Raw genomic sequence first — 24554 nt, 5'->3', positions numbered from 1 at the left:
AGTTTGATGCAGGCCCACTACTGTTATGTCCCGGTTGATTTTTCACATTATATCAAACATAGAATGGCCAAACAATTTTCCACTTAATATTGAAACAATAAGAAAAATAATTTGATTGAGGACATTGCTGTACTCTAATGAACCATCATAAGTTAAATACTTAAGACACCAAAACCAAAATGAGAAACGGGAAAAATTTATTCTAGTACTTTTCAACCCTCTTTACACATGAGGATTAGAAAACAAAAACAATTCGGTTTCAAATTAGTTTATGAATGCAAAAATACTTTAAAACAATTGTAAGATGTAAATTACCTGTGGTGACTATTACGTTGGACAAATTCGGAGATCTATTAATATCCGGGTTAAGAAGCACCTAGATATGACCGGGCAGAAAAGTCGCATATTGCCCAACACATTACCAGTCATAATTATAAAGGTGTAAACTTGTTAAAAAAGAGATTAAAGAGATTGTTGCATACTTCTGTAAGTTTGTAACAAGCAGTTATCAGATGTAAAAATAGTTAATCCAAGCCTATTTATAGGATTATGTAGTGATTAAATTTCTCACTGATGAATATTTCCCTTTAGAATTGTTTCCCGCGTGCGTAAGGAGGTCAATTAGACTAAAAATTTAGTATATATAAGTAGTCCAGCTTGGTCAGATTTTTTACCTTCAGTCTTTGAGGATAACACCTTGATTATCGAATCGCCCGTCAGACGGCATAATTGTGTACACTATAGCGTTTAACTATTCGCTTCGAAGAATATAGGACAATACGAGATATTGTTTTTAAACTAGGATCAATGAATTGAATTTGATCTGGTAATTCTGTAGATTCCTGATTGACCAAAACGCAGCCGATTTCACATAGCACTTTTGACATGTATTATGATTGAGATTGCTATAAATTCTAAACAAGTAATATCCATTTTGTTCTTTTTTGCATTTTTGTTGTTTTATTAAAATATAAGAGCATTTCTTTTCAGAACTAATTTTAGATTTATGGTGGTATGATTCAGGTTTCCTAAGATGGTCTTTCTAGAATGAAAACAGGATATATTGAGAATATCGCAGCTGTTGCTGAACATGTTGTACAGGAAATCACATTATCCATAGTATATATAAATATTAGGGTGAAAGACCCCCATAGGATATGGTTGGGGTTATTTTAAATAGCGAGTCTATGTCAGACTTCTCATAGAGAATATTCTACATGAATACAGGAGATTATCGTCGGAATTTCTGATAAGTGTTAAACAACGTAATCCAGCGATCCGTATATTCTTCAATTCTAGTAGTGATCACTTGAGAGTTTCATTTCTTCTGCTGAATGTTTTTTGTTTATTAAAAAATAAAAGCATATCGAGTGGAAATTTTTGCAATGTGAAAAATAAATTAATTGACCAATATTTGATACTTATATTTGAATAAATGATACAATGCACTGTTTTCAATTAACAAATATTAATTTATCTCCCTCGTTCTCTCAGGAGAACAATTTTCACCCTGGTGATGGCTGATGGTGAGTTAATTTGTTTCTGCCATTAGGGAATACATTTTTTCTAATTCTAATTTCCTTTATTTAATGAAAATTGTAAAACAATGGAATGAAAAATTATCTATTTTTTCAAAATTTGTAGCTCTCTATTAAAAAGTACGAAAGTGGTCTAATAATTTTTTAATTGTTTATTAAAAATTATTAAAAATAATCTAATAATTGACATTTTCTGTTGGGGGTAGCTAGAAGTAACATTCATTATTTTTTACAATGAATCAACTGAAAATTTTCGTTGGCTCTTCCTATAATATATTTAATAAAAATAATCAAAAATAATCTGTTAGTCGACAAAAGTTTATGTTAGGAGTTGTGACTTTCATTATTTATGAAATAAATCAACTGAAAATTGTCGATGACTCTTCCTATAATATATTAATCAAAATTTTCTATCGAGGGTTGCTAGAAGCGACTTTTATTGTTTTTATAATGGATAAACTGAAAATCCTTCGCTGGCTCTTCCCATAAACAGAATTAGAATCAAGAAAAGAATTACCAGTAATGGAAAACTAAATATGTTTATATTTGAATGTATGTCGCACTATTCCACCTGTTGTGAACGTAAATAAATGTTAGTGTTGCTTACCTTCTTTCCAGGCATACGTAAAACAAACAAATAAACCTAACAGACTAACAGAAACAGCTGCCACTACAGAATTACATTGCATCGTGAGTCAAACTATTTTTTTGTTCAGACTATAACTATAATTCCTCCTTTTTCTTTTCGGAGACTCCAAGTTGATTGTTGTTATTCTCAACAAAAAAGTTTGATCGATAGTTAATATTGTGATTGATTTCCGGAAGTCCATACAACTTACACGTCGATACAGTACTCTGAAACAAATTCAAAATGTGTTATACAATAATGTTGAATTGGTCTAATGTATTCGTAAACCCTTTTGAAGAATTTCAGTTGATATTTATGAAAATTAGGTAATTATTTGGATTGAAATTACCATTTGCATTATACCTGTTAGGTTTGTGATAGTTTCTCTATTTTTATCATTTTATTAAGAGTAATAAAGTAATATAATGATATCCGTGTATAGTAGGATATGACAAATGTATAGAGTGAAGGAAATCGACGAGTCATAGGTGTGTGGCAATTATAGAGAACAAGTTTAATATCGAAATAAAATTCTACATATTATGTCTGCTTATTATTAATCTTTTAGAAAAATAAAAATGCGTATCAACCTCCATTAACGAGTTACTACCAACGGTCAAAACTAAATGGTACATCAACATTTGTTTGCCAGAATTGTTGGATAAAATCTGGGAAACCAATCGCAGAAGACGAATCACTCTGCACGACAACAATGCAAGCTCTCACACATCAGTTCAAACAAAAACGTTTTTGAACGATAAAAACATCAAATTGATGGGTCATCCACCGTACAATCCTTTTTTAGCACCCTATGATCTGTTCTTATTCTCGTAGATCAAAGATAAATTGCGAGGTCAACGTTTTTCTACTCCTGAAGAAGCGGTTAAGGTGTTCAAATCACGTTTTGGAGGTAACTCGATCGGAATGGGAATGGGAAATATTTTGAAAAACAATAGTCATATCCAATTATGAATATTTATTTTATTTGTCAACTCAAACTTAAGAAGCAAGTCTTGTATTCAGTTTCCACTCAAAATATGAAACGATTGAGCCTAATAACATCTGATTCCAATTCTGATTTGGATTTGTAATAGTATCCCTATTTGTAAATCTGAGATTTTATATTAAAACTATATCATTTATGAACGTAGTGTTAGAAAGTTTAAATCCATATTCCTTTATAACCGGAATGATACAATATTCTCAACCTTTGAAAAAATGAAGCATTTTAGTAGAAATTGCACTTTTTAAACTGCTGTTTGGGTGGTATGAGCTGGTTATATTAATAAAAATATAAGTGTACACCCGATATATTCTTAGTATTTATACAAATGTTATTTCCTACGAAAATACAAACGGTATAACTTGAAAATAAATTTTGCTTCATCATTTTATTACTCTCTAACTTATCAAAATAGACTCTAAAGGTTAGACGCCATAGTTATTTAATTATTCGATCCCAAAAATGTTCCAACTACTTGGCACATATTCAAATGTAATTGGTGACTATGGTGAAAAGTGAAAAAATGTTCATATATAAGTTTTTAATACGATGTACGTTTTATTCTACTCATCTCGGTTCTGACTTAAAAAAAGCGTCATAAGATTTCTATTTCTTTGTTTTGTTAAACGTTAATGAAAATATTACTGATCATTGATACTTTAGAGAATCACCATCTTTATTGATGAATGCTTTTGAAAGCCATTCAGCAATAAAATGAATGTTAAAAACTTATTTGACAACGAAATTTATTAATAGTAAGAGAGAGATTGATACTTCAAAAAATGAAACAAAACAGTAATAATCATTTTTAAGTTCCTACTTACTGACATTGATTGGAAATCGCATCAAAATTCACTACTTTCACTCAAAAAATGTTTAGGGTAGTAGTAGTCTAATGAAAACATAGGATACTGTATAGGAAAAGAATCTTATTCTAACATTTTAAGCTGTTAGTCAGGTAGATGGTTCAATTGTGATAAATAATGCCTATTTTAAGAAGTATTTCGTTAGTGAAATCGACATAAATTGTCTGTTTCTACCTGTTATAAGATTCGGGGAATATTATGCACACTAATAAAAGTAAACCTAAAGATGAAGGTAGATCATCATCAACTTTTGTTTCGTAGTTGAAAAGAAATGTGTTGAATTGAAGTTTAGTTATTTTATCTACAGCTATACTAACTACTATGTGCAGAATGTTGCTGTGTTCGGTAACCAAGATGGCGATCACAGTTCAAGCTCAGGCCTAGATCACAACGAGAATGGAAATTCGCCATGCGACTTGTCAAGAGACAATTGCCAACCACTGGAAGTTTTCTGCCAAGTACAGCCTTATATCAGCTAAGATAGCCCTTGATCAGTGAACACTTATTAACAATAATTTCTGGTAAAATTACCAGGAGATTTCTGTGCATCCACACTTAAAGATGCTCGTTCTTAATGGGAAAGAAGTAACAAATTCTACACACAGCACACAAAGTTGTTAGATCTTATGAATTGAATAAAATGAAAAGGTTCGCTCTTATCAAGAAAAGAAATCTAACCAAAATGTTAAATATAGAAAATTATGGAAAAGTGAATTGCAAAATTTTTCAAAAAAGTGATATTTTGAAATGTATTTGTTCAAAAATACAGCGATGATGCTTTAGTCGAATAAAACGCGTTTATTATGAAAGATATACTTTGTCCTCTAAAACATACAAAGAATAATGTTTTCTGCACTTATTACCAAAGTAGATTTTTCATATGTCATCAAAAAAAAACATTTTAAATAACACTTTAAATTTTCCAAAAAAATTTAATACAGAATTTTATTTAAACAAAAATTATATACTAATAAAGACAAAAATAAACTAACATTGCCGGGAATTACAAGATATGTTAAGGTCCTACTAACAATAAAAATCAAATATTCCATGCACGTGTAAATTATAAAAGCAAGTTTTGTTTGTAAACAAGGTAACAATTGAGAAACTTTGATACAAACAAAATTTTAAGCGGGTGTGTCGGTTACGCAGAAAGCATTAATCAAAAAACTTAGTGGATACAATAAAAATGCCGATTCTATTGATCAATCAGTTTCAGTTATCACTGTTTCTCAAGCATTTTTAATAACAGAATTATAAAAAAATTATATAGAAGCAAAGAAATGGAAAAAATTATGAACTTTAAATCAAATATTAGTTAGAAATTCAGTATCCAACGTTTTATTAACAAATCAAACTTCAAATATTATATATTATAAAGTAGTAAATGATTAAAAACATATAAATGTTATTATAAACTACAAAACTCTATGACGATTAAATCATTTCACATTCTAATTCAAATTCAAATTTAAAAGTTAGGAAGTTGTCAGGTAAAAAATTTCGAATTACATTAACCAGTGAAACTAAATTGCATATACAATATAAGTAAATCAAAAACTCACCTGATATATTTTGTAAAACATTTACCTTCTATATTCTTGATCCTAGTAGCAACTTTTTTGGCAATTCATATACTGAAAAAGAAAAACACATGTGATACACTCCTCACTCGACCACATGGTGTATATACAAACGTAATAATAATGAAAAAACCCGAGACGTTTTTGATGCTAAGCCATAACTATCGTAGTATAAGAGACGGAATAGACGTCGCCCATTGTAGTCATTTAAAGGAAAGGGGCGAAGTTTTTATCAACATGGACAAATATTGATCAGTGGTAGGGAACAGTAAATTTCAATGTGCCCTTTTATAATGAAATATAAGGATATGTTGATATCTACCGCGAAACAACACCTGGGATTAAGGTTCTAGTTTCAGGGGCGGGTGTTTTCATAATTTATGAAGTATTTAGTAATTTTGAAATTATTCTAGTTCGTTTTTGTTGATGTGGAGACGAGGTGTGTTTAATTTTTATATATTCAGTATTGTAATTTTAGATGCCAGTTTCTATATATATGCAAGATTTTTCAATGATAATTAAAAATATTAAAAATTATTGGAACCGAGTACTTTCAAACTCTTCGATTTGAGAGGGAGACAAAAATAAACAAAATTATTTTGAATAGATAATCTATCTATCTAACTTTTTTCACTATTAGTTTTATTGACATTTGTCAAGGTAGAAAAGTTATTCATTCTTAACCAAGGATGGAAAATTTAGAGCCTAATTGATTAGAAATAGATCTCAATACATCTCACAGTATTCATATATAGCCTTTTTTATCAATGATATAGTAATAAAATTATGAAGAATTTATAATACATAGGCGTATCACATATTTTAGTAGACACTTAAAATATTTTTTCAAGATATACCTCGAGTATTTCTGTATGAATAAATATAATGAATGTATCGGATGTACACATATTTTCATCTAATCAACCTGTTTATAACTTATAAACAGCTGATGGTAATAAAGTGCAATTTTTTCTGAAATGTTCCACTTTTGCTATTAGTGGATTTGAACCAGTAGATGAATAATTTGAAATAGCCTGACTTCGACCTGTAATAGTTTCTTCTCGCCAAAATTGATACTTCAATATGGTTTCTTTCTTTTAAAACAGATTTTTTAGAAGGCTTTTCCAGCGAAAACCTAGTTTTCATCGCGAACCTAGACAACACCTTTGTCTACTGCCGGAATTTCTTTTCTTTGTATACTTTCCTTCGATGTCTTTCACTCAAATGATTTTCTATTTCAAATTTTTGTTTTCCTGGAGCACATGCTGTGAGAAACTAGCTATTTCTTTTCTTTAATAACTCTGTAAATCGTAGATTTCTCAACACCAATCGTACTACTACATCTACACATTTATAAAGCAATTGAGAATTATTTTTTAATTAACTCTTAAAGGACCGATTTCTCGACGTTTACGTAGCCTTTCAAAATTTTCCATAATCACACTAAAATTCACAATAGATTGTACACTTCACCTTGCAAGTTGCAACTAAACAAAGCTGTTAAGAATACACAACTTGGACATCCTTACTATATGGAAAAACCTAAAATCGTATTATCGGTGAAATTTGTTGGGAAGATTTTCTTGGAACTAAAATATAACAGACTTTGATTGGCAAATAGGTACTTATAGATTCTATGATAAGGCTGTGTAATCCTTAACACACAGGGCTTTTGACCATCCGTACTTTTTTGTATTGTTCTCTATTTCTGGTTATAAAAGGCCAAAACTTGTAGGGATTAGTTCAGGTACATTCAAGAAAATTTGTTGTATAAAATTGAAAACGACAGTAGTAAATTTGAATTGGTAAGTAGGTTTTATTACACTCTGGTACCTAAAAATAGATTATAGTGATTTGGCATAGTAAGAATATTCTCTTTTTAAAAATGCGAGAAGTTTGAAATAATTAGGATTATTAATTTTTCTTCTAGTGTTTAGTATGGATTTTATTATCGATTATTTGGATCACAACGTTGAACTCTTATTAGTTTGAGCTAGTTTTTGAAAGAAAACTACCAATACGTTTTTCCTATCGGACGATTTTTCATATGCATGAAAAACGAGTGTTTTTTGGCAATAATTCCACTTCCTTAACAATGATAATTCACTTTTCTACATTGCCGGATAATCACTATTTCAATTCGAATTATTCAGCTTCATGTACAAGAGAGTGATAAAACCTACTTACTAATCCAATACTTGTGGTGTCTTTTGAATATAATATATATCATATAATAAATATTCATTCATACGATTAAAGCGATTAAAGAAGAAGAAAAAATGTAGAGGCATGCACCACCTCGTGATTTTAATACCCACCATAAAATTTTAACTCCTATTACAATATGCCAACTCGTGATCGTGGTTGTGATGAAGATTAAACTACTCGTGACGGAAGATTATGCAGATCGGGATTTTAATTATGAAATGAACAACAAAAATATAATATATATTTATCGTATATTTCAGTGAAAATATTTTACATTCAAAACACATAAAAAAAACAAAAAACCTTACATTTTGTATTTATAAGAGACATATTTCACGAATCACATTCTGTTATTTTATTTTCTAAAAATTATTTTGCTTGTCTTGATCTCTCAATTTTCATTACTGAACAATTGTTGCGTTTTTATTTTTATATACAGCGGTTTGATACTCTAATAAGAATTTATAAAAGTTAGAATGAAATGAATCACACGGATGGGTCGTAAGTGACAAATCACTGAAATTGGGTGTTCATAAGTGTGGCTATGTAATTTTCTACCAAATAATTGGTCATTTCTTAATAGGTTAAACTATTAGGTATATCTGCCATGAAATTATTCAGTTCCTTTTTATGAAAGAGATAAGGTAAGCCAAATATATGTAGCAGCCATTTGCCTGACGCATCAAACTTTTTATATTCAGAAACTAATTCCAATGTTTGTATTTTCCTAAACCAACTTTGGGTTAAGTGAAATCAGAATTCAAATACGGTTGATAGTGGTCAAACAGTAATTATCGCTTGGTGACTAGGTAGTTTCTAGTTAATAATAACTCCCAAAGGACATAAAGAAATATTAAATGTTTCAAACGGTATCAAATGTTTATTCGGTAAAAGGCAAAAGGAAAAAGATCACGAACAATTGAAATTTATTTCAGATCCAAATTGAATTAAGTAATCAGTTAAGTCACTGCCCAATAAAAAATATTCTCTTCGGTCAGCTTATAAAAGTATTATTTATAAAATTGTGAATTGAAGCGATTTTTATTGATGGTGGGACGAATTGAATTTATTTTTCATAGTTGTGGCTCGTTATACAGTGATTCAACAATTTCCGATTGTGTACAATCTTTGCAGGTCTTTCGCATATGTCGGTAGTTGCTTTGCATTTGCATGCATCACTTACTTAGTCTACTTAGTTTTTTCACATTTGCCAAATGATTATGATGTAAATTATAATTCACGATATTGTTGCTTTCCAAAAATATAAGCTAACAACATAAATATAATTTGAAAACACGGAAGAAGTGTAGGTATATAGCTATAATGATACATAAAACCTAGAACATGGAAGTTTATAAGCGAACTTACCTCTATCGGGATAGTACTTTGCTTTAAATCCTTCTATTGATCAGCACCAAAGAATTTTGCCTATTTTTTGTAATCTCTGGTGTCTCAATTTAGAATCATCAATTACAATCCCTGCTGACTCAAAATAAAATCTACTGCTAATGCCATTTGTCACAGACACCCTTACCACTTTATCTGTTTTATGAATGAAGAACGGAGCAACGAATTTATTATTTTAAATTGACAAAGGTTGGTGGCAATATGGGGGTAAAATTTTAACCAATATTTGGAATTTCACAAATTACGGTTTCTAAGAATTTTAAAAATTTATTTCTCTATTGTATATGGTTTAGTTTCTACCTAATGTTAAAATGCAAATCAAAAAATGTATAAATTCTAGATTTCAATTTTTGGATTTTTCAACTTTACAGAATGGATTAGGTACTAAATTCCAAATAATAGTAATTATTGGTTGCAACAATTCATCTTCTATTTTCCATTCTAATTTGAATTTGTGAGAGGTAACTCACTTACATTAGTGAGTTTTTATATTAGAACTATTATTTATGGTCGAAACGTTGTTTTAAAAGTTTTAGTCCTTATGACACAATGTTCTCAGCATACTTTATTCATAAATGGAACATTTTAGAAAAAATTGCACTTTTTTACCTTCAGCTATTTATGATTTAAAAGCAGGTTAATTAAGTGAAAATAAGAATGTTTACCCGACATATTCATTATATACCTTAATGTTGAACATTTATTGTTAAATTGTCGAAAGTACAGAAATGAAAGAATACTTAACAATTTTCCAGACAATATAACCACCTTACTCAATGAAAATTGTAATAATGCAAACATAATTAAGTATTTGAAAGATACCAAATTATATCACAAACTATAATTGACATGTCGCTAATAACCTTTGTAGTTGATGCGACAATAAATTAAAAAAAAAAAATATTCATTATATTATACAAATGTTATTTCATACAAAAATACTCGAGGTTTAACTTGAAAAAATATTTTAACTACCTAATAAAAGTAGTAATTCGTAATCCACGCTTGTGGATTACGAATGCAATATCTTCATAGTACTCTCTAATTCATAATAATAGATTATAGAATATCAATCTCTCTGTGGTACTGCTGCAAGCCAGTAGGTTCAGTTATAAAGCAACGAATTTGTACTCTAAGAATAGAAAAGTACATTGGGATTGGTAAAAATTCAATACAGCAAATCTGACAATATTAACATCCAAAAAATGTGTGTGCCTATCTAGTACAAAAATGTTTGTTGACACTAATATTGATAGTGATATGCTATAATGTGCTATAATGCTATTAAAAATAACACATGACCCAAACTCGTTAGAATGATTTTCAATGGTACGAACAATATTTGAGTCCTACGAAGCTATGAAAGAGGATACGCGTCTTGTAGGAATTGACAGGAGAAGACTTCCATCATTATTTAAAACAATGGACGGAAGATGATGAAAAGGAAAATTGTATTAATTTGAAATGAGTTATTGTAGAGGGTCAGTGTCGTTATTTGATAGCCACACCTTGTATTATTTCTTCAACCGCTACTGTACCAAATCTTTCATCGTTTACGGTTTGTTATTGCGAAGTACAAACACAAAGGAATATCAGTCCATGTAAGGAGTGTTTCTATTGTATTATAAGATAATAAAAAATATTCAGTTGTTTCTCACCAAGTAATTTGAAACATTATTTAATATAATTACGAGACAGTCTGACAAGGTAATCAACTATTAGCCGTACTACTGCGTGCACGTTATATGTTTCCTTTTCAAGTGTTAGGAAAATTTATTCAAAAAGTCCCCCTAAAAAGCAAAATTGGCGTGCTTTTGAAATTCCCTATTGGACGAAATATATATATATATATATATATATATATATATATATATATATATATATGCAATATGCTTATTTATATTGATCTATAGATCACATTTCTCATGAATATCAAAATTAATTTTTTCCTTGGTTTCCACATCTCAAATATATTAAATTTATTAGAATTTACAAAATAGAGCTATAAAGTTTACTTAAATTATTTAGATCTTTTTTAGGATTTAAGCTTTTTCGTTCTTATGAATGTGAACCATTTCTAAAAATTCCCTTTTTCGTGTATTAGACTTCGTTACAAGAATTTTTGAATCTGTATAATTGAATTCATGTTTTTTTAATATTTCATGGTTCGTTAATGCAGTTCTATTGCATTGAAAGAAAATAATTTTCCGGAAAAAATGATTAATAAAATAGTCAAGAAAAGGATAAACAGATACTACAATCAATTTAAAAACAAAACAGAAAGGAAACATCAAAACATTTTTCCGTACCATATGTACAAGGACTTTTCCAACAATTATCGAATTATTTCAATAAATATGATATTAGTATAAGTCATAGAGGACATAATACATTATCCAAATATTTCACTAAATTATTATATATCAAGTGCCTTGTACTAATTGTGACGCTATCTACATAGGGCAAACATCTTAGTAATTAGAAAATAGAACTGCATCAACGAACCATGAAATATCAAAAAAACATGAATTCAATTATACAGACTCAAAAATTCTTGAAACTGAATCTAATACACGAAAAAGGGAATTTTTAGAAATGGTTCACATTCATAAGAACGAAAAAGCTATAAATCATAAAAAAGATCTAAACAATTTAAGTAAAATTTATACCTCTATTTTGTAATTCTAATTCTAATTCTAATAAATTTAATATATTTGCAGCTAAAACTTCAGTTCAGTGTTCTTAATTGAATTTTAATCGCCGACAAATGAATACATGAGAATTGCATTTGTTCATTACCTGTATGTATTAGATGCATAGTTCAAAAAGTATTAATACAAGGACAGTACAATGGAAACAAAAGTATTCCGTTAAATAACAACGTAGTGTTTTTTCAGCTGATTTATTCCCAGTTTTCCCTTGCGGAAACCTAATTAGTCGATAACACCATAAAGTATTTTATTGTAAGACGGTTCTGTTTACATTTTTTTCAAGTTTGAAAACAAGTAATCATCACGGACAGTATAGAGGGAGTAATTGAATAATACCATATACGTAATCTTGCATTGTTCTGCTTAAAAATTTTTCGACCAAATGTTTCTGTCAAATTCTCATTCAATGGACCCAATAAGTTTACGTCTTTGAATTTTTCAACTCTTAGGCATTAAACTGTCGCTATAATTTTGGTGGCTGCTCATTGGTCTCTGAAGTATTATGGCACATCCAAGTTTCGTCCACTGTTATAAAACTTCTATGTTACTGTTGACCCATTCAACACTTCTATGAAGTTGCCGTCTAAGGTATTGAGCTAGAGGAAAATTGTTTCATACCAGAACGATCGACCAAAATTGAAACCGCCTAACCTAACCATACGATATGCGTTAGGTTTCCACAATCTCTAGTACTTTCATACTTTGAGTGTGAATCTATTCAATTATTTCGTGGGTAGAAAGTTTAAATGGATATCCTCTATATTCGGCATCTTACGTCCTTGCAGGTGATTTTAAACTAATCTCCTCTATAAATAATAAATGGAGCAAAAAATGATCTAGTTTACGAAGTCATAATATATGCATAATCTTGCTTAATTTGGCATGCGCAGTAATAGGTTGTCGGGGATTCACCGATACAGTTATGGTAAAGTCGTGTACTTTACAAGTTATAGTTCTTCCAATATCAATTGCAGAAGACATTTGTGCGAGGAAGAATTAATATTTCATAAATACTAAATTATGAAATGAAAAATAACGTTTACTGCCTGTATAAAATTCGGTAAACATCTAACAAACAGTCAGTCCACGTGGACTCATCATCTCCACTGTTTACCAATAAAAAGATCGAATCGTAAACATAAATTGATTTCTATTGGCCGAAACCGTCGGAAGGCGTACTTACACAATTTCTTCGAAATATTCCAGACAAAAAGTCTGCGATAAGCAGTGGCATGGCTTAGTTAAATTAATTTAATTCATAAATGTCTTTAAATAAATAGAAATATGGCGTCTTTCAGACCATGGACGAATGAAGACAATGAAATTGCATAGTGTGCATAGTGTGCTTAAACAGAGGTATTAATTTATTAATTTAATAATAAAGATTTAGATATACAAACACAGCAAGTTATTTTAAATATATCCGAATGTTTAAAAAAGGAAAATATCCAGCAATCTGATAATGCAGTCATAATAAGAATTGCTGAATTAACTAAAGTAAATAAATTTACCATTTATCGAGTAGTCACGATAGGGGTTGCTGTGGATCATTTACAGAACCGAAAACTATGTAAAGAATAATTGAAATCAGCAAATGGTAGCAAATTATCCAGAATACAATTATACCAATTTAGAAACATTGCGTCAATTTTTGTCAGCATGTGTTTTTAAAAACTAAAAACTGAATAAACGGATGGCAATAACCGAATCTTCAAGGACAGTTTGATGGCAGCAAAATTATTTGCGTCAGATAAAAGACTACCGAAGTTCTAATAGACACATGGACAACGCATCCTACCACTCTCGGCAACTCCTTAAGATACCAAATAATAGTAGTAACAAAACTTAAATTTAGCATTTACGCCTGAAAAAAATATTCCTATTCCTGTCAGCGATCGTGAAAAAGGCACAACAAACAAAGAAAAGGTTCATTTTTAAGAATACTGCTTCTTTGTACAGTTTTTATTGGCTGTTTCTCACATAATTATAGAACGACGTGAACGTTAAAACAATTATGTGGTAGAAATTGTTCTTTCTACTAGAAATAAAAGAGCAATTAATAAATTCATACTTCTGAAAGTGCGTGAAATTTCAAATAAATGTACTGTAAAAAACTTACAGCGAGAATGTTTTAAATTAAGATTAGAATGTTTTTTGTAATATAGTTCAATTTAAAGCCTGGCTTAAACCATTTGAAGAATTTCTATGTTGTGACTTTATTCTAATAATGTTACCAAGTATGATTGGTATAGTGACGTCCTGCTCATTACTATATTTAATATCAAAAGTTCAAATGGATTAATTTTTTTGATAAATTTTGTGATTTGAAAGAAATATATAAAAAATTTTGACACCGATGACCACATTATATATACTCACTCACTCACTTATTTTTATACATGTATTTTTGGATAAATTTTGTCACTTGTACTTAAAGCAGTCGAATTTGAGCTGCTGTTTTACGATTTTTTCAGAAAATTTAACTCTTTCAAATAAAATACGAAGCAACGACAAGTATCTCTAAAGTAAAATAGTTTTTCCTGTATTTTGTTTTTTACTTGGTATTTTATTACTCTTCTCATTAAAATTTCATAAGCGAATGGCCTTTTTTTCTATCAAATTGTAGTATTTATCAAGCGTAGTCTTGATTCAAGTGATGTTTCTTTTCCACAAAGCAGATTGTTTGACAAATATACGAAATTCTGTAAATAACGAGGTTTTTCTCTATCCCTGACTATAATATGTGAAGACGGCGCTTTTGACTGGGGTTAATCTACACTTTTTTATTGTTATATGAAAAGTCATGGATTTATTGATTCGTCTTTGTAACTTAACGGTTATCGGAATATAGGTGCGTATGCGAAGTTAGTATAAGGAATTCTCACATACATTCGCACATGCGGATTTAGTACGAACAACAGAATTACCATTAAAATTGATTGTCTAAACTAGTTATTCATTTCAACTTTCCCCTCATAGAGCATGTTTTGGCATGAATTTTAATTAATGTGTATTTGCATTGCTAACAAGCTTCGAATTGAAATGTTTTGCGTAACAATGCGTATATTATATAATTATATATAAATTTTTTAGACCTTTTGATATATTAATGCATCTAAATGTTCTTGATTTTAGGTCTCTTTTGTTTCAAAATTAGTTTTTTTTGATATTTTAAAAGATAAGATAAAGAAGAGTAGAAACTTCAAAATTGATCTTTCTATTAAAAGTCATCAAAAAAACTCATTTTAAAACAGAAGAGACCTAAAATCAAGAACATTTAAATGCATTTATATATATATATATATATATATATATATATATATATATATATATATATATATATATATATATATAATATCTCTAAATTTTCTTTATTTTAGGTCTCTTCTGTTTACTATCAATATTATTAAGAAGAAAAGAGAATTTATCGAAATAGAGAAACGTCCAAACTATCTGAACACAAGGGAAGATAGCCAGAGATTGCCGGTAACTTCATCATCTACATTTTCCCTAAAACTCCCCGAGAAACACATTTATTAGCCCACCTGCCAATGAAATACTTCCTACGCGTGCCAAAGCCCCAAAACCAGCCAATAGGTTCCCTATAATTACATGGTCCAGGCGACTAGCTCCCCAGTTAGCTCAAGAACAGCTGTGAGTGTGTTATTGTCAACAGTTCTCTTGATGGTAGCATATCATTTTTATTTTCCATTTCAATCATTTTATTTTTTTTGTTTCTCAATTTTCTCTTTCCTTATTCCAAATAGTAGGCAGATTGAGACCTTGGAATCAACTAAGAAAAAGGGGTCATTCGTTGCATGGAGTAGGCAGATTGAGACCGCGGAATCGGATCACCTCTTACACAATAAATGAATAACCACCTTATCTCCACTCTTCTCTTGATAATGGCTTCAAAGTGGGAGCCGAAACGTCCAGAATTTTTAAAATTCTAACCCGGAGAGGTTTCCGAGGTCAGGATTATAAACAAAAGAACTAGGTTCATGGGTTGGAATTTTAAAAATTCTCGACGTGTCGACTCCCACATTATCAAAAGAAGAAGGAGAGAATAACGTGGCAATGAAACACCAAAGTGAACTAACTTTTAATATATTTTCTGAGCTTTAACCGCTTCTAGTATAAGTTACCGATTGTGATTAATAATTAATCATAAACTAAAAAACTCTGATGTGGAAAACGAGAAGAAAAATTTTGGAATATTTTTTTATCACTTAAGATAAGGGTAAAGTGATTATTAAAAGATATCATTTCAATGTAAAAAATCATACGCTAATACGAGGGTGGCTACTTTAGTTTTGAGATATAGCAACACTGATATGAATATGTAAAATCTGACATTGCAGACAAAAAAATTGACATTTTTAACGTTGAACGTACTCAGAACGTATTGTCAAAAGAGTGCTATTTGAGTTGTTTCAATATATATCTTGGTCAAAAAATGGAATTAAATCGCGAACATCTGAGTGCAACGATTTTCTATAAGACGTAGATCAAACCAACAGCAGTGCGCCGATCAACTCGCTTCGACTTTTGGTGATGAAGCACCATCTCGAGCCACTGTGTTCCGGTGGTATTCCGATATCAATCTTGGCTGCAGTTGTACTAGAAAACATCGATGCTGTGTGTAAACTGAAATTGCAAGATCATCATGTGACATACCGTAAGATCAAGGCATACTTGGGTATTAGTTCTACATTTTGCTATGAAAAAGTTTTGTTCGCGTTGGATACCGCATCGCTCAAAAAAGCTCGTGTAGATTGGTGTATAGAAATGCTGAAAACATTCAATCGCAGCGCTTCACAAGACGTCTTTAACCGAAACTTAACAACAATCGAATGTATGGGTCTTTCAAGACGAACCAAATCCAACACAAGATATTCGAGCACGAAGCAATTCGAGCAATGGTTGCTTGTTTTTTCGGAATAACTGAACATGTCGCCACCATTCAATTAGAGCAACGTAGAACGGTCAATTCTGAATGGTACACATGCATTTGTTTACCAGAAGTGTTCGAAAAAATCAGGGTAAACAATGGCAGGAGACGAATTATTATCCACTACAACAATGTGATCTCTTACACATGAAACGAAAACGTTTTTGAACAGTCAAAACATCGAATGATTTTTTATTATTCTCGCAGATCAAAAATAAATTGTGAGGTCAACATTTTTCTTTACCTGAAAAGCGGTTGATATGTTGAAATCACATGTTCAGGAGGTGCCTCAATCGGAATGGAAAAAATGCTTCGTTAATTGGTCCAAACGTATGCAAAAGTGTATTGATTTTTAAATTTAGTTGTGTTATCAGAAACTACAGACCAACACTCGTAATTGGCCGTCAATAATTTCAGGTTTAAATGCATTTAACATAATTTTATACATTTCGGCTCTACAATGTCGTTTTGTAGTCCCATGTTTAAAGGTATTATTTCAATGGATTCTTCAGCAATGTCGGTATATACTCGATTCACTTATTTAGTGCTTCTGAATGAGTTCTGAATTCTCAAACAACTGATGGGCTTATTTCTCTCTCCTCAACAATTAGAAAAAACCAACGACCTATAATATAAGATTTTAGTGATTTGCACAATAGAGAGTATGTCAGAGTACGTCAAATATGATCATGATTACTCTCTTCGTTTATGACTAGCCTCTCACATTTGGAAATACTATGTAACCTTACTCATTTAATGATAATAGTCAGAACAGGGAGAACAATATACGTCAGAGGATGATATGATAGATTTGAAAAGAAAAGATGGTACTATTTTTGTATTTTCTCACCAAAAGATTTTTATTTAAGATAATCGATCTCTTCCGTATTCGATGACGTAACATATATTTAGTTGTAAACAGTGATATGACGAGAAAACTGGAACGACGAAGATATCAAAATATTGTTTGGTTATGGTGTAACATTGTTTTAGTTAATAAATTGCTATTGAAAATAAATTCTCTTTAAAAATAAATTTGTGTACTAGATATTGCGCCAGGAAGAAAATGGTAAATATATAGAATTTGAAACATATATAAATAAATTAGTAATTATGAAGATGCATTTTCCTACCTACATAATATTTGACATAACTAACACCAGAAATTAATGATTGTAATAGCTACTGAGAACCCTATTGTCATTTTTGATGATAATTTTGATAAAAAACTATTGACCAGCTATATTATATCAGGGGATTCAAAATGAGTGGGATTTCAACGCACCATCATAATACATTAAACTTAGAATGTTAGTTTATAAAATGAAACAGTCATTAATAGTTTTACTTAAGTTTAGGAGTATTCCACTAATCTCCAATAATCACAAGCACGCGCCAAGACGACAAGCGAGTTTGCAACAACGAGGTCTGGCTATTAAATAACGAGACTGCGTGCCTAGAGGGCGCCTTAGACGGGTAGGGTAAAAACCGAGTAGTGCGTTGGGTATCTAGATATTTTGTCTATGCACGTCCCAAAACACGTTTTCGTCTCTATTAAGGTATTTGTGCGGTTTGAAACGAACGTGAAAAGTTTATTGCATTTTCCAAAAAATGACAAAAGACATTTTATTGTAAATTATTAATGCATTACAAATAATATCTCATGATGTTGTAGCATCATGTAGAGAAATTCAGGGAACAGTATTTAGAGGAATTAATTCTTTTATGGAGTGGCGTACTAAAAAAGGGATAAACAGCTTCACAGAAAAAGTGTAACTAGCTTATTCTGAAATTAAATCCAAAATGTCTTCAACACTTTGGTCGACTTAATCAAAATTGAAAGGCACCCTAAAGGTAAATAACGACGAACTTCTAACATTACTATTACAAAATTAAAATTGATAAAGGTTTTGTAGAATTTTTTTAAGTTTACGGACGTAGAAAAAATTTTGTCAAACCGTCCTACTCGTGAAAAAAAGTATTACTCTACTCGACTCATAAATATTTATTATTGAACTAATACATAATTGATAAAAATATGACGATAGAAATTTTTTGACAGCGAATTATTGTTCAACGGTAATGCATAGTTTTCAAAATTGAAAATAAGCTGGGGTATTGGTTAGTAGAAAGAAGTAGTCGTGAAATCTGATGTAAATGGAGTACAGAGGAAATAGATAGGAATCTAATCGATAAATTTAAGCAGGTTTGATTAAGCCCTGCTCAATACTAATTAAAAGGATTATTGGACATCTAAACTATAACGGAATTCAGTATCAATCATGAATTTGGTTATTTTTCTCGATAATACATCATTGAGGAAATTAAAATAGCTGAATAATACATGAAACTAACCTAAGTACGAGGGCCGTTATTTTTTTTAACCTCCGATAGTCTATAAATACAAGACAATTTCATGTAAAACAATAATTTTATTACCAAAAGATCAGTACACTTACGGTTACTTTTCGACATAATCATCGAAGAGATTGAGACATTTGTCATATCTGTGGACAACCTAACCCTCTTCAAAGAAAGTTGCCACCAATGTAGCCAAACCATTCATTAACAATAGAGTACAAATAGACCTTGAAACTTCTGATAATTTCGTAGACAAAGCAGCAATGGTGATTCTGCGGTTTTCTTTAACCATTCTGTCAACGCGTTGAACCAGGTCATTTGAAACCACAGATTTGCGTTCTTGGTCCCCTTCATCGTGCACATCAACACGGCCATCTTTAAACTTTCGACACCATTCACCCACAACACCATCACTTATGAAGTTTTCTCTATACACACAACTCATTCTTCGATGAATTTCTGCAGCACTATGGCCTTCAGCCTGTAGAAAACGAATCATACTTCGCAATTCACATTTGGCAGGAGCATCAATAGTGGCGGACGACATATTTACGTGGCTGTAGCACACCGCCGACTGAATGTCAACAATGGCGGAGTGTATAGTGCGAGAACTGCACGAAGAGTTGAAAGTTGAAAAACAACGGCACTTGTATATGTAGCATTCATGCAATTTGTCTTAGAAATTAGTATGTTGACTTTTAGGAAAGGTCTGATTTGAAACACAATGTTTTAGTTTAGTTTCACATACTTTCACATAAAAAATCAAAGTCAAAAATATATTTATAAAACACTGCGAAATATTTTTGAGGAAACTTACATTTTCAAACAATTTCTTCTTATATTAAATGGAACAAAGTGTCTCGTACATTTTGGCAAACCGTTTTGAACAAACAGAAAAGTCAATTTTAACGAATTCACCCTTGAAAATATCCAAATTTATTAGTTGTTTACTCATTGTGTAATGTGAACACTATGAATTTTTAATGCCAGTTCGAACTATTCATATAATAATAATATTTATGTTTCCGTTAATATCAAATGATGTTTAAAAGTTGTTATCGGTACGAGTATATATAGTATGTATTAATTAACAATAAACCAAATATTTTTTGTTATCGTTGTATTTTTGTTATAAGTCGTATTGCACCAAATCATTTTATATCCTACTCGTTGAAAATTGCACCTTGGGCTTTCTTAGTAATAAAACTGCCAACATTAGTTAAAAATACTGAAGAGACATGTATAGTTTATTTCGACCAAATCAAGTCTGACGCACGTTTCGATAACCAAGTTACCATCTTGAGAGATTGAAAGTAAGCTATCGTTTGTCGAAGTCTGCATCAGATAGTGTAATTGTGAGTGCTGGAGTAGTAGTTCAGGAAGTCCATTTAAAGCAAAGTCCTTTTCCACTGAAACTGCATCATTTCGAGATGGAGATTAGTGATGCAGCTTATATACTGATGCAACACAACGCATATAACCGAGACAAGTAACTAGTTACATAAAGTTGATGTTTTCATATTATTGGAAATTAAGTCTTTTGAAGTTGAGTATATTATCATTACAACTTTCTCAATTGTGTCAATCATTCTCTTCTCTAAATTCTCTTACTCCAAATCAACTACATCTCTCTTGCTAAATTCACCAATTTAAAGTTGAATGCCTCAAAATAAAGAGAATAATGACAACACCCACAACCAAAACAACTGATAGCGGTATGACCGGAAATGCAGTTACTTTCAACAGATCTTATGGTTACAAATTTCAACATTACCTGAATGTTTAGATAGCCCTCCCACCACTTTCGCTCTAACTACTGAGACACTCAAATCAAAAAGAAAGAAAAAAAATATAAGTCAACTAGTGAAGATCTGCGCACCTTACTAAAGACAATCAATGATCAAATTGAAAACCGAAGCCCACCTTTCCTTTTATGAGATCTGCGATTTTCTACAAAACACTATTAATAAATATATATAAATATAAAAAATAAATAAAACCTTACAAAATTATATCACAAGATTTAAACAAAATTATTTACTACCAACATATCAATTTTATCAAAATATTTTTATAAAGACTTAAAGAAAATTCGAAACGTCAAATTTTATCTATCTTTTATCTGTGATTAATCGTTATATTCTACAATGGAATTTAAACGGCTTTTGGTGCCTTCACGAACAAATTAAACTAATACTAAATGAATTATTCTCCCTAATACTTTGCCTCACAGTAAAGCATATACTAATCAAATGTCATCAAAATGAAGAACACAGAAGACAGTAAAAGCTAGGAAAAAAATCAATCTCTTTTTCTCTGTTTTTCCGAAAAGGAAGTTATCTTTAAGACACAAATTTGATATCTAAAATCTAATATCTCATTACTATAAATTATACTACTATGTTGTGAATGTTGCCCTTACTAATAACTCTTAGTAGTTGATGCGGGATTATGTATGTTTAAATAAAAAAAATTGTTGATTGGAAAATTACTGTCACTGTTTTTTAAGCATGGTGTCCTCAATATTAATCGTTATGGGTTGTCACTCATTTTTTTCCAAAATTAGAAAATGAGACAAAATCATGAAATGACTATATCGTTATCAGTCTTCGACCAGTGTTCTAAATGCGTTCATCTGATCACTTAACGTGAGTAAAAATCGAATTCAAAACTCACTTAATCTTGATGAGCTCATATTGACATCTTCTGGTTGAGGTCGAAAACTTTTCAGATATATCTCGTACAAACAATTTGTTCTAATAGAAGCTTGATGAAAATAGAGGAAATCTTGGCGGCAAATGAATTGAATGTATCTTGTTCATTATTCGACCATAAAATTAATGATCTTTGATAGTATAATAATGTAGAAAGAACAGTTAATCAAATGTCAAGAATCTTCGTAAAGAGCTAAACAAGGACAAACAAAATGAAGGAAGAACATAATCTTGATTAATCCTAATATTAATACGAAATACATTCACAAGAGAAAAATCAAAAAGTCGACTTGTTTTGGCAATTAATAGAGGATATTCAAATAAAGATGTTAAAGGTTGAAGATAATGGTAACGTAAAAAGCTGCAGAAAAGAGGAGGAGCCATTGGTGTTACTAAGATCTAAATAGAGATCTCGGTTATTACGAAGATATGAAAAAGAAACAACTGTCACCTAATGGATGAATTGTAGAAAAATTCATATGTTGATTTTAGAAATGAGTTTTGAAAAATCGCACCTAAATTGCGAAAAATTAATTCATCTCTACATATTCTCAGATTTAAGTGAGATAATCAGAAAGTGAATAAGGTTTCTGTTCTTCTAAATTGTTGTGACTTGTGAATCTGGGTAAAAGCTTTATAACGATATTATTTTACTGAAAAAGAGGAGAAATTATATGAGATTCTTGTTGAAATCGAATGAATACGTTTGAAGCCTAACTTAACCTAACCTAGCCTGTATCATCCAATCCAATCAAATGGACATATCAAAAGATATAGAAAAGTGACATAAAATGGCGACATTGCTGTGATAACGCGCAATCGATTTAAGGACTGCCCACGAAATAAGCAACATCTTATCTGTTGTCAGTTTTACGTGAGTCACCATTGTTGAACTTTGCTTGTTATAATATTTCTTACCGATGTCATTTTTCAACACAATGTAAATATTATCACTTTTCTTCTTTTTTATAAATGGTTGGAAAATACTTGAAAAAAACCAACGCCAACAGTGTGAGAAAAGCTCTTACAGCTTCAAATGGGAAGATGGGATGGCCGAGTGCCTCTAAAGTATTCGAGGTACCGTTTACCATACAAATAAACAAAATAATTCTTCAGGACTAGGAAGATCTTAAGAAAATGAAACAGCGCTTACTTGCATTCACTTGTGATGAATTGGGTTCATTGATTTACGAGTGGGCAAAAATAAACCAATTTCCCGATCGGTTTAACAATCATGAGAAACGTGCTAGTTTATATTGGGTTCTAGGATTTCGCAGTTGAAACCCACTACTTCTGTTATACAGGTCATAAACCGAACAATGTCAAATTTTTCAAGCCATACCAAGAAATCATTAACAAAGATAAAATGGCTTGGAAAAATTTAGAATGTCGATGGAACTAGTCTATCTACTTTCCAAAATCCCCCAAAAATATTCACTTCAACTGGTAAGAAGTCGGTTGGCACGATTTTTGAAGCTTAAATTCACGTAACAGTTGATTGTTGCTCTGGAATCACGAATGAGGAAATTTTCCATCAGTGGATGGAATAATTTGAAAAAACAGTAATCAAAAGATTCGCTAGTCCTACTTATTTTGGATAGGCATTTGAGCCATAAAAGTTGGTGTGTTTTAAATTATGCAAAACAGCATGGCATCATACTTCTCTGTTGACCGACTCATTGCAGCTATCGTACTCAGCCTTTGGATTCATTTTTTTTTTACCTTCGAAAACATGATCTTCTATCCACTTATGAAAAAGCTACCACATTAGATAATGCTGCAAGCGTTTCATGCCACTGGTCACCAAACGCTTTCCCTGGCTATTTTTATGTTCTATTAAGCGTGACCGACCCAACCCTCCTACCTACTGAAGAAAAATGGATGTACGTCCCACAGGGAATATTGTCAATGCTAATGATGTAGAACCAGAGCGTACTACCAATAATAACTCTATAGTCCCCAAATTGTCTCCATAACTACCTTGAGTCCGCTTCTTCCCATGTTTACCAGCAGTACTAACCAGTAGCTCATTTATGTTGGAGTTAAAAGAAAAAGAAAATACTCAACGACAGAAAGAAAAGCAAAAACAGGGTTATATGAATGATGCTTATGATGAGGAGCCTGCTTATGAAAATTTAAATGTAGAAAATGATGATGATAGTAACGCCTTTTGTATGGTAAGTGGATTCGATACTATGAATGTACTCAGTCGGAACATGTAGATTGTGCTGCTATTTTCCAGTGTTAAAAGAAAAGTTGTGTTTTTAGTGTGTCAAAATGAATGATTCTATTCTATTCTGAAATTCTATTCATAATATATTTTATAAAATTCTATATCGAGTTCTATGTAGATTATCGGAGCTTTTAGAAAATTACTTTGTATATTATAATGAATAGTTTTTTGCTTACAGCTCGCTTTGGTCATGAAGATATATAATGATTTAGAGTTTTTGTAGGATAACTGATTACAATTTTGTTTCAATACAAAACCATCTTTATTGCCAGCATGAAGTATAATTACTCGTATTCCCTTTAAGCAATGATACTTTTTTGATTAATCAACCTTGCTAGATTCAATTACGTC

General features: G+C 30.8%; 1 protein-coding gene across 5 annotated transcripts in view; it reads right to left on the bottom strand.

The window, feature by feature from the left end:
* Positions 1-24554, bottom strand: part of LOC130448859 (uncharacterized) — a 56352-nt gene that overhangs the window by 14631 nt on the left and 17167 nt on the right. For all 5 annotated transcript variants that reach the window (XM_056786406.1, XM_056786408.1, XM_056786403.1 and 2 more), the window contains exons 2-3: positions 5601-5672; positions 2146-2393 (exon numbers count right to left, since the gene is read on the bottom strand). In XM_056786406.1, coding sequence (XP_056642384.1) covers positions 2146-2227 — 82 coding nt within the window. In that variant the 5' untranslated portion in view covers positions 2228-2393; positions 5601-5672. The remainder of the gene's footprint in view (positions 1-2145; positions 2394-5600; positions 5673-24554) is intronic.

Source organism: Diorhabda sublineata, chromosome 9 (assembly GCF_026230105.1).
Source record: "Diorhabda sublineata isolate icDioSubl1.1 chromosome 9, icDioSubl1.1, whole genome shotgun sequence".
NCBI lineage: Eukaryota > Metazoa > Arthropoda > Insecta > Coleoptera > Chrysomelidae > Diorhabda > Diorhabda sublineata.
This window is presented reverse-complemented; position numbering and strand designations above follow the sequence as displayed.